Source organism: Hyla sarda, chromosome 3 (assembly GCF_029499605.1).
Source record: "Hyla sarda isolate aHylSar1 chromosome 3, aHylSar1.hap1, whole genome shotgun sequence".
NCBI lineage: Eukaryota > Metazoa > Chordata > Amphibia > Anura > Hylidae > Hyla > Hyla sarda.
In genome coordinates, this window is record NC_079191.1 from 299,341,386 (window position 1) to 299,353,910 (window position 12,525).

A 12,525-nucleotide genomic window follows, 5' to 3' on the forward strand; every position below is an offset into this window, starting at 1 on the left:
AACTTCGAGGGTGTCGGGAGTTTTCGTGGCACTGATCGGGACAGACACAATCCAGGTGCATGGATACAGGTAAAATTCCATTAATGACCAGAATGCAACGCGTTTCACTGTGCAAGCACAGCTTCCTTAGGCATAGCAAATACAAGTGGACTTAGGGCTATATACCCAACAGTTAACCATTAGTATACCTAATAAAATTCTTTTACATAAAAGTTATACAAATATATATAAAATCATATATCGTATGGCAATATTACCTTGATGCTGAATATATACCGTAACACAAATATTGTGCAATAAGAATTGGTATGTTGAAAATATGTAAAAAATTCAAAATTTTTAACTTTTAATTTATAAGCCACAGGTGGGGGGATCACTGATACACCCACACTATGCAGTTCACAATCTATGTCCCCCCCATCTGTGGCTTATAAATTAAAAGTAAAAAAAGAGGAATTTTTTGCATACCAATTCTTATTGCACAATATTTGTGTTATGGTATATATTCAGTATCAAGGTAATATTGCCATACGATATATGATTTTATATATATTTGTATAACTTTTATGTAAAAGAATTTTATTAGGTATACTAATGGTTAACTGTTGGGTATATAGCCCTAAGTCCACTTGTATTTGCTATGCCTAAGGAAGCTGCGCTTGCACAGTGAAACGCGTTGCATTCTGGTCATTAAAGGAATTTTACCTGTATCCATGCACCTGGATTGTGTCTGTCCCTATCAGTGCCACGAAAACTCCCAGCAAAACTAACCATTAGTATACCTAATAAAATTATTTTACATAAAAGTTATACAAATATATATAAAATCATATATCGTATGGCAACATTACCTTGATGCTGAATATATACCATAACACAAATATTGTGCAATAAGAATTGGTATGCAAAAAATTCCTCTTTTTTTACTTTTAATTTATAAGCCACAGATGGGGGGGACATAGATTGTGAACTGCATAGTGTGGGTGTATCAGTGATCCCCCCACCTGTGGCTTATAAATTAAAAGTTACAAATTTTGAATTTTTTACATATTTTCAACATACCAATTCTTATTACACAATATTTGTGTCATGATATATATTCGCCATGAGGAAGCCCGCTTGTGCAGTGAAACACGTTGCATTCTGGTCATTAAAGGAATTTTACCTGTAAAACTCCGGGTACCCTCGAAGTTCCATGATCTCCTAAATTCTTGCGGGAAGGCTGCAGACAGGTCTTTGAATACATTTGATATTCACTACGTGGTACACAACCGGAGTGGGTAAGCGGCATTCATGCCCCCTCCGTATTGCTTTAAATCTAGCACGTGTGATCCTCCACAGGGAGCGCCTTTTGTTGTTTCTGTATTTCCCATAATGCAATGTCTTTCCAAACAGGACAAACAACTAAGGTAAAAGAAATCCGGCACATGCAAAACTAGGGCAAAAATGGAGGAACAAGGAGAGGTAGCGTTGCAGATGAGGTGCAGGTGTGGAGGTAGGTGGTGCTAATCACAGCAGGTACATAGTATTCAAAAAAGAGTCCAAAGGAGATTGCTCTCACCATCCACGAGTTTACTCAGAAGAGTGTAGGCATACAAAAAGCAGAGCACACCGGAACAAGCTGTTTCGGGCTGTCTTACGCTTCTTCGGGCCGGAGTTTGATTACAAACAGGGAACCTCCAATTGTTGCAAAACTACAACTCCCAGCATGCCCAGACAGCCTTAAGCTGTCTGGGTATGCTGGGAGTTGTAGTTTAGCAACAGCTGGGGTCTCCCTGTCAGGAAAGATACTCCCAGAAGCGTCTGTTCACATTATACAAAACGTACAATGTGAACAGAGCCTCATACTTACCAGTCTGGCTCCCGTCTGTTGCTGCGCCCCCTAATAACGTCATTACTAGGGGGCGGAGCTACACCGACCCAGCCTGGACTGGAGCGAGGGAGGTAAGAGTCTTCTGTATACACTATGTACAGCTATCTATAGGTAGCTGTATATTCTGTATACCACCCAAAGGGTTAACCTACACTGTCCAGCAGTGTAAGTTAACTCTTTCCTTGCTGAGCTGGCGCATACCGCACAGCTCAGTAAGGGGTTAAGTGAGCCAGCAATGTGTATACTGTATAAACATTGCAGGCTCGCTATAAGTTCTTGCTGGGCAGTAGATATATGACGTATATCTACTGCTCAGCATCAGCTGTTTTCCCGGCTCTGTAGCCGTGAGCACAGCTAAGTCTAATAGACAGATCGCAGCGGGTGTCATTTCTGACACCCGTTGCCATCTGTCTATTAATGCAGGTACTACAGCTCCCAGCATGGAGCCGAGTGTGCTCCATGTTGGGAGCAGTAGTGCCTGCAGTTAAGGACAGATCACAGCGGAAGTCACTCCTGACACCCACTGTGATCCTCCTGTATAATGTATAGATGCGGGCAGCCGGCAGCTCTTCTCTGGTCCCCTGCACTGCCGTATTTATACCTATACATATTTTCTGCAGAGAGTTGTGATTGGCTGGAAACAACTGGCCAATCACAGCTCTCTGCGGGAAATATGAATCATCATGAATTCACAATGCAGAATACAGTGCAGGGATCAGAGAAGAGCATCCGTGCCGCCCGCTTCTATACATTATATAGGAGGATCACAATGGATGTCGTTATAAAAATTTTTCTTGTTAAATACAATTTTTGCCATCCCTACTGTATCTTTAATTTTTTTTAAATAGTACCCTATGAAATTTTATTAAAAACTGTATCTCCATCCCTTTTTTGGTTCGCTAAAGTCCAAAAAAGAACAAAAAACGCCTGCAAAAATGCGAAAGTTAAAACCCACATGGCGTTTTTCTTGACATTTTTCCACTCCTGTAGACTTCTATGGGAGAAAAACACCAGGATTTTCCCGAAAAAACCCAAAAGTCTCAACAAGAGGTCATTTTTTAAAAACTGCCAAGGAGCCAAAAATAGCTGAAAAATTTCAAAAGGATTAAAAAAACGCCAAACTGTAAAATGCTAAGTGGATATGGCATTTTGCAGTTCCCTATTGACTAGCAGCTAACATCTGACTGCAGAGTTTTTTTCACAAAAAAAAAAGCAGCAGAATGGGCGTTTTTATGGGTGTTTCTGCCCCCCCCCCCCCCCAAGAAAACAAGTGGAAACCTAGCCTAACAATCTCCTAGTCTCTTCAATTGTAATGTATGCTTTGTGGTCCTTTAAAAGGGTTATACAGCAAAAAGCAACATACCTGGCCCCAATCTCCCCTTGGCACCACCACCAGCATTCTGCACAAAGTTTCCCCTGTGTTGCGCTTCTAGCAGCTGCAGACGGCACATCACCGTCACATTGCCGATTAGCCAATCACTGGCCGCAGCGGTGTTCAGCATCCATGAAGTAAGTGCAGCGCATACAATGGAGGCTGTGGGGGATCGAGGGAGGCAAGTCGAGACTTTTCTTGTTTTGTTTTAGTACACACCCTGGGTGCATAGCTTTAGTTTTTTTTCCACTGAAAAACCCCTTTAAATATAATTTGGGGGAGTAGTAAACTTTCAATAGAGTCTTACCTTGTAATTATCTATATAGCGATCTTCTTTCTCTTTTGATTGAACGGCAATCGGTTTCACAAGATTCCTTACAAACAAATTACAGTATATGAATTAATACAAAACATATAGAAGACACAAACTTAAAATCACATGCCAATACATACATTTTACAAATTCATTAGTTCCTTACTATCTTACCTTGCCATAAAGAAACCTGTGTGGCTACTAGATAGAATACAACAGCAACAGCACTGTACATAACTGCTCCTTGCTGAAGACCAAGCACACAATTTTGGCAGTTAAATACCCTATGTAACTGGAAATGGGGGAATAATACTGTGCTCTGAGGTTCTGCTAAATATTTGTACTACTTACCAGGCAGTCATGCTCAATTTACATGTGACCTTAGAGGAGTATTAATTATAGTTTGTAAAAAAAAAAAGAAAAAAAAAAGAAAAGCAGCAGCAGAGTAATTGCCCTTTGTATCCAATCACCTTTCAGAAGCCTCTTCAACCCTTTGTTTGAGGACATAGGAATTTTTCACTTTTGCATTTTCATTTTTTCCCTCTTCTTCATCTATTAATCATAACGCTTTTTGTACATAAATAAGTATACTTAAAATTATCCTCTGTCTGACACCTATAACTTTTTTAAGTTTTCTATATACAGGGCTATATATAGGATCATGTTTTGCACAGTTGTCTGTGGTTTCTATTGATACTATTTTTGTTTTGATTTAAAATTTAAGTTTTGTTTGAAATTACATTATATTTTAATAGTGTGGACATTCAGGCACATAACAATACCTCATACGTTTATATTTATTTTTGTTTACATTATTTTACATTTTAACCCCTTGTTGACCTTAAAGGGGTACTCGACTGGAAAACATTTTTCTTTAAAGGGGTGTTCAAGGCAAAAACTTTTTTTTACATATCAACTGGCTCCGGAAAGTTAAACAGATTTGTAATTACAATGGAGGCTGTGGGGGGATCGAGGGAGGCAAGTCGGACCATCGCGTCGCACCCCACTGCCATCAGGGTTGCTTATCCAGCGTGAGATTGCCACTTACCATCTTGTGGATACACGGGAGAGCCTTCTACAGCCGCATTCCATCGGTCCACGCCAGTGAGAACCAAGCGGTTACAGGCGGTGAGAAATACAATTATTAATGTTCCTTTAATATCTTTATCATCTAATCTATTGACTATCTGGAGTCTGATTCTGCATTATTTATCAAGTGCACTTTAACCATCTGCTCCGTTACGGGACTAACAAACCAGGTGCCGGATTATCGGACTGTAGACGCTTATTATTTTTCAGTCATCCATCCAGTATTGTTACCCCACTAGGGCCCAGTGGGGTATCTACTAGTGCCTGTATATGTGTAGTATATTTTATTATATAATATTTTATTGAATTAAATTTTTGTACTAGTGATGCTGTTTTTTATTTTATTTATTCACGAATCCACACATATCATAATGCACCCTAGGTGGTGAGGTGCTTGAGGTAAAAGCTATAAATTTGATTTTGATTTTCTCTCTGACGCCGGTGGGGACCGGTCATAGCTTAAACTACCTCGCACCTTTTGTTGTGATCTGCACCTTACTTGAAAGATTTGTAAATTACTTCTATTAAAAAATCTTAATGCTTCCAATAGTTATTAGCTTCTGAAGTTGAGTTGCTGTTTTCTGTCCAACTGCTTTCTCATGACTCACGTCCCGGGAGCTGTCCAGTTCCTATGGGGATATTCTCTCATCATGCACAGCTCCCCGAACGTGACATCATCATTGAGCAGTTAGACAGAAAACCTCAGAAGCTAATAACTATTGGAAGGATTAAGATTTTTTAATAGAAGTAATTTACAAATCTGTTTAACTTTCCGGAGCCAGCTGATATATATAAGAAAAGTTTTTGCCTGGAATACCCCTTTAAATCAACTGGAGCGAGAAAGTTAAACAGATCTGTAAATTACTTCTATTAGTATCTTAATCCTTCCAGTACTTATCAGCTGCTGTATGCTCCACAGTAAGTAATTCTCTGTTAAAGTCTGTGTTCGTGTTATACCCCGATATACCCCCAGGAAAGGCAGGGGGAGAGAGGCCGTCGCTGCCCGCTTCTCTCCCCCTGCCTTTCCTGGGGTCTAGAGCGCTGCTGTCGGCCCTTTTCACCCCCTGGTTATCGGCGCCGACAGCCAGGGGGAGAGAAGGGGCAGCGGCACCCATTGCCGGAGCCGCTGCCCCGTTGCCTCCCCCCATCCCCGGTGGCATAATTACCTGAGTCGGGTCCGCGCTGCTCCAGGCCTCCGTCGTGCGTCCCCGGCGTCATTGCTATGCGCTGAACGGCGCGGCGCATGACGTCAGAGCGCCGCGCCGTGCATAGCAACGACGCTGGGGATGCACGACGGAGGCCTGGAGCAGCGCGGACCCGACTCAGGTAATTATGCCACCGGGGATGGGGGGAGGCAACGGGGCAGCGGCGCCGGCAATGGGTGCCGCTGCCCCTTCTCTCCCCCTGGCTGTCGGCGCCGCTTCTCTCCCCCTGGCTATCGGCGCCGGCACCGATAGTCAGGGGGACAGAACGGGCAGCGGCGCTGATAACCAGGGGGTGAAAAGGGCCGACAGCAGCGCTCTAGACCCCAGGAAAGGCAGGGGGAGAGAAGCGGGCAGCGACGGCCTCTCTCCCCCTGCCTTTCCTGGGGGTGTATCGGGGTATACACGCGCACACACGCACCCTCATTTTATCATGGATATTTGGGTAAAAAACTTTTTTTACCCAAATATCCTTGGTAAAATGAGGGTGCGTGTTATAGGCCGGTGCGTGGTATACCCCGATAAATACGGTATATATATATATATATTTATATATATATATATATATATATATATATATACACACACACACACACACACACACACACACACACACACGTTTTCCAGCGGAGTACCCCTTTAAGGACACAGCAAATTTTATTTTTGCGTTTTTGTTTCTTCCTCCTCGCCTTCTAAAATCCATAACTCTTTTATATTTCCATTAACAGACCCATGAGGGCTTCTTTTTCACGTGACCAGTTGTACTTTGTAATGACAGCACTCACTTTACCCTAAATTGTACAGTAAACCGAAAAAAAAAAAATTTGTGTAAGGAAATTTTAACCAAAATCACAATTTTCACACTGTACACTTTATGGCCAAAATGACATTTGACATTATTTTCTGGGTCAAAAAGAGTTCCATTATTGTACAAGCTTTTTGCTTTTTACAAAATCAGTATGTTTAAAATTGCCCTATTTTGACCACCTCTAACTCACATTTTGCCGTTTACGAGGATGTGATGCGTATTTTCTTGTGTATATGTGACTTTTTGATCGCTTTTTATAAAAAATTTTTGCAATGTGATGTGACAAAAAAGCTGACATTTTGGATTTTTTTTTTTCAAAAATGCCATTCACCGTATGGGATCAATAACATATTTTTATCGTTTGGATATTTACGTACGCAACAATCCCAAATATGTTTATTTATGATTTTTTGTGTTTTTTTTATTAAAATGGGGAAAGGGGTGATTTAAATCTTTATTGGGGGGAGGGGCTTTTACAAAAAATTTTTTTACATTTATTTTAAATTTTTTTTAGTTCCCATAGGGGACTATCTATAGCAATCATTAGATTGCCAATACTGATTAATGCTATGCATAGGTGCTGTGCACGAAGTACCTTTCTGCAGCGCTGTACATTTATGGTGCATGTCCTTAAGGGGTTAAAAAATGAGAAATTGGGGATGATTTAAACTTTTTATTAGAGAAGGGGCTTATATACATTTACAAAACTTTTTTTTTTCTTCATATGTTCACTATTTTTTAGTCCCTATAGGGGATTATTACATGCAAACTTCGGATTCCAAACACTGAGCAATGCTGTGCCATAGCACAGCAGTGATCAGTGTTATTGGTGCTCCATTGCTACAGTCTGTGATGGCTTTCTGCAGCAAAGGAGCACCGAACGGACAGCCGGGAAGCAGGTAGGAGACTTTCCTCCGTTCTAACAGCTGATCGGGACCCCAGGATTTCGCCACAGGTATCACGATCAGCTACCCAGAGCTGCCCGATGTGTTTTCTGTGACTTTCTGTGTTCACTCTGCCTTCCACAGCTCCAGTTGCTTGTGTGCAATGTACTGCTAGGAAGAAGCAGAGCGACATAATGGTCACATTCTCCTTCTTAGGCAGCCATCTTATGGATTTGGGGAAGGGAAGGCATCAGGCTGCACACAACATTGGAGGATTCGGAGCTGCATCATTCTACATACAGGACTGCAGGGAAGCCTTTATATATCAGTAATTTCAACATTACAATAATTAAGACAGTTTGAAATAAAGTAGATAAAAGGTGGCAAATCTTCTGCACAACACCCTGTTAACTTTGTTTAACTCCCATCGGTAGACTGATGTAAGATAATCAGAGTCCTCTCATTATTAAAGGCTCAGAATTTAGAATGGTTGCCCAAAGAGAGACACTGATGCTATATTAATGGGATACACTATCAAAGTCTGATTAGCAATGGTCCTATAACAGTGGACACAACAATCGCTAGAACAAAGTCCTGAGTGCATTTTTACATGAAAATATAAATCATCAAATCATAGAAGGTAACATATACCCCTAAGCTCCACTTCTCTCATTTATCTTGCTGCTCAGTTAGGCTAGAATTCCACTGAGGTTTTTTCCCCCCAGCAAAACCGCCAGGAAAAACTGCCAGGGAAACTGCCACGGATTTTTCCTGCATTTTGGCAGTTTTTCTGGCATTTTTCCTGGTGTGTGGAAATAGCCAGTTTTGTCCCCTGTTACAGTTTTCTCACTGCCTTCAGGGTACCACTCTGTGGGTCGTTCCACAGAGTGTAATGAGATGAGAAGTGATGTATAGCATCACTACTCACCTCCCCGGCCATATAGTATACAGGGGGGCATAGTGTCACCAGACTGACAGGACTTCCTGCCCCTATAGCCCTTTGGGCGGTATACAGTATAAACAGCTATCTATAGATAGCTGTATATAGTGTATACAGAACAGGAGGTCCACTTACCTCCCTCACTCCCTGTTGGGTCCATGTAGCTCCGCCCCTTAGTGATGACATTAGGGGCGGAGCTACAGAAGGGTGTCAGGCTAGTAAGGGTCTGAAGCTCTGTTCACATTGTCCATTTTGTATAATGTGAACATACCCTTCTGGCAGTGTCTACCCAGACAGGGAGACTCCAGCTGTTGCTAAAGTACAACTCCCAGCATGCCCAGACAGCCAAAGGCTGGGCATGCTGGGAGGTGTAGTTTTGCACCAATTGGAGGCTTCCTGTTTGGGTAGACATTGCATTATGGGCACTCTCCCCAGCGGAGAGTGCCAAAAATGTACTAACCAATTTTTTGTGTATTTTTTTTCTTCTCGTTTCAGGTCCGTGTATGCAGAGGATTACGGCGGATAAACTGGATTTTTTTCTTTTAATAAAATGGGTATCGAGGGCTGTGGGGAAGTGTTTTTTAAAATAAAAGAATTTATCCCATGTGTTGTGATTTTTTTAATTTTTTAATTGAATTTTCAGGCTTAGTAGTGGAAGCTGTCTTATTGACAGAATCCATTACTAAGCCAGGGCTTAGCGTTAGCGCCAAAAACAGCTAGCACTAACCCCCAATTATTACCCGGGTACCCACCGCCACAGGGGTGCCAGGAAGAACCGGTACAAACAGGCCCGGAGCATCAAAAATGGCGCTCCTGGGTCTAGGCGGTAACAGGCTGGCGTTATTTAGGCTGGGGAGGTCCAGTAACAATGGTCCTCGCCCACCCTGGTAACATCAGGCTGTTTCTGCTTGGTTGGTATTGTGCTGAGAATGAAAATACGGGGAACCCTATGCGTTTTTTTTTTAAATAAATAAATACATTTTAAAAAATGCATAGGTTTCCCCATATTTTCATTCCCAGCCAGATACCAACCAAGCAGTAACAGCCTGACTTTACCAGGGTGGGTGATGAACATTGTTACTGGCCCTCCCCAGACTAAATAACGCCAGCCTGTTACCGCCTAGGCCCAGGAGCACCATTTTTGACGCTCCGGGCCTGTTGGTACCGGCTCTTCCTGGCACCCCTGTGGCGGTGGGTACCGGGGTAATAATTGGGGGTTAGCACTAACTGTTTTTGGGGCTTACACTAAGCCACGGTTTAGTAATGGATTCCGTCTATTAGACAGCCTCCATTACTAAGCCTGAAAATTCAATTAAAAAAAACCCAACACATTGGAAAAATTATTTTATAAAAAAAAAACACTCCCCCACAGCCCTCGTTAAGCATTTTATTAAAATAAAAAAAATCCAGTTAATCCGTCGTAATCCATCGAATCCGCCGTAATCCTCTGCATACACGGATCTGAAACGAGAAGAAAAAAAAAAAGAAAAAAATGGATTAGGACATTTTTTGCACTCTCTGCAGGGAAGAGCACCCTTAATGCAATATCTTCCCAAACAGGGAGCCTCCAATTGGTGCAAAACTACAACTCCCAGTATGCCCAGACAGCCTTTGGCTGTCTGGGCATGCTGGGAGTTGTAGTTTAGCAACAGCTGGAGTCTCCCTGTCTGGTAAGACACTGGCAGAAGGGTCTGTTCACATTATACAAAACGGACAATGTTAACAGAGCCTTATACCCTTACGAGCCTGGATCCCGTCTGTAGCTCTGCCCCTAATGAAATCATCACTAGGGGGCAGAGCTACACAGACCCGCGGGGACTGGAGAGAGGTAAGGGGACTTCTTTGTCTTCTGTATACACTATATACAGCTATCTATAGATAGCTGTATATATTGTATGCTGCCCAAAGGGTTAACCTACACTATCCAGCAGTGGAGGTTAACTCTTTCCTTGCTGGGCTGGCTTAGCGCACAGCTCAACAAGGGGTTAAGTGAGCCAGCAAAGTGTATACTGTATACACATTACAGGCTCACTGTAAGTTCTTGCTGGGCACTAGATATACGATGCAAATCTACTGCTCAGCATCAGCTGTTCTCCTGGCTCTGTAGCCTCGGGTACAGCTGATCCCGACAGTCACTTCAGGAGGATCGCAGCGGGTGTCAGGAGAAGTGACTTCTGCTGTGATCTGACCCTTACTGCAGGTACTACTGCTCCCAACATGGAGCACACTTTGCTCCATGCTGGTAGCAGTAGTACCTGCATTAATAGACAGATCACAGCGAGTGTTACTTCTAACGTCCTGTAAAATGTATAGATGCTGCCACTCTTCTATGGTCACGTGCACTGACGTATATATACACCTACTCATATTTCTCCCAGAGTTGTGATTGGCTGGAACCATCTGGCCAATAACAGCTCTCTGCAGGAAATATTAATAGTTGTATATATACGGCAGTGCAGGGGACCATAGAAGAGCGGCTGGCCGCATCTATAGATCATACAGAAGGATCGCAACAGGTGATCTGTCTATTAGTACAGGTACTACTACTCCCATCATGGAACAGTGTGTTCCATGCTGGGAGTAGTAGTACTACCTAAAAAGAAAAATGTGAAACACACACGCACACTACATTTTTATTATTGTCGGCTACATTTTTAGTGCGTTACCCACCCACATAAATTGATTTCGTTTAAAAATTAATACAAATTTTGAAGTAAAAAAGATAAATAGATACAATTTTTTCCATCACTACTGTATCTTTTTTATTCATTTTTTTACTGGTACCCTACGAAATTTTAATAAAAAATGTATCTCCATCACTTTTTTGGATCGCTAAAGTCCTAAAAAGAATAAAAACCGCCTGCAAAAACGCAAAAATTGAAACCAACATGGCGTTTTTCTTTCCGTTTTTGCTCTCCCATAGACTTCTATGGAAGGAAAACACCGCGATTTCAGGGCAAAAAACACCAAACTAGGTTTTGATGGGCACTTTGAAAATCCAGCCTCTGAGCCCGAAATTGTTGAAAAACGGCAAAAGGATTAAAAAAACAGCAAGCTGAAAAACGCCAAGTGAATCTGACATTTTTCAGTTTACTATTGACTTGCAGTTAACATCTGGACGCGGCGTTTTGTCGATGAAAATAGGCTTTTTTTTAGGGCGTTTCTGCAAAAAAAAAACTCAGAGGAATTCCAGCCTTACAGTAGCATTGGAGACCTGAAAAGGCCACTTAAATTGTGGAGTGTGCGTTTTGTTTAATATATAGCCATACAATATGTCTGTGCCAGAATATCTACAAAGTTTGTATATACCTGTATATCAAGGTGGTGCTAAGGTCAAGTGTTTCACTGGTGTAATCACTGAGTATGAATGGAAATACAGGGTATTGCATTAAGTCATTGAATGATCGTCCAGCATGCTTGTTCAAGTGAGTTAGATATTCAAAGTTGGTTATCTGTCCAGAACACCAGAGTTGGGTCAGAGCTGTAATGTTACCATACTCCAAAAGATTAGGAAGGTTATTGGTCAATATTTTCTGGTAAACATCATCTCGAACCTTGAATAAAAAAAAAAAAAATACTTGCAATTACATTTGAACATATGCAAAGACAGCAAACAACTATGTAAGAGGAAATCAAGTGGTAAACATATAATGAATTGCAAAACGAAAAAAAAAAAATAATAATCAGAAAACCTTTCCAATATATTTACCCGATTCTTTTCGATTCCCTCTACTGCACTGTCCTTGCAACCGTTTATCACTGCTTGTGTATTTTTAAAAATAAAGTTGTCACGATCACACCCTATCGGTCCAGCCAAGATGCTAGAGAGTGTGTGATGGTGCAAGGGTTGAAGCCATCAGACCTCTGGGTATCCACTACTAGTCCCAGCAAGTCACCAAATTAACCCTTTTATAAACGTGTTTCACCAGAGCTTCCTTCAGAAAGGTGAGCTCCTATATTTAGAGCTCAAAGACCAGAGCTGATTATACGTGCTACGTATAAAATAAACAAATGACATAGACGTACAAAAATATATAAAAGAGT

At 41.7% G+C, this 12,525-nt stretch overlaps 1 protein-coding gene across 4 annotated transcripts in view; it reads right to left on the minus strand.

Moving 5' to 3' along the window:
- The window catches only part of LYST (lysosomal trafficking regulator), a 1,083,863-nt gene that overhangs the window by 224,456 nt on the left and 846,882 nt on the right, over positions 1-12,525 (minus strand). For all 4 annotated transcript variants that reach the window (XM_056566940.1, XM_056566939.1, XM_056566938.1 and 1 more), the window contains exons 39-40: positions 11,791-12,035; positions 3,553-3,619 (exon numbers count right to left, since the gene is read on the minus strand). In XM_056566940.1, coding sequence (XP_056422915.1) covers positions 3,553-3,619; positions 11,791-12,035 — 312 coding nt within the window. The remainder of the gene's footprint in view (positions 1-3,552; positions 3,620-11,790; positions 12,036-12,525) is intronic.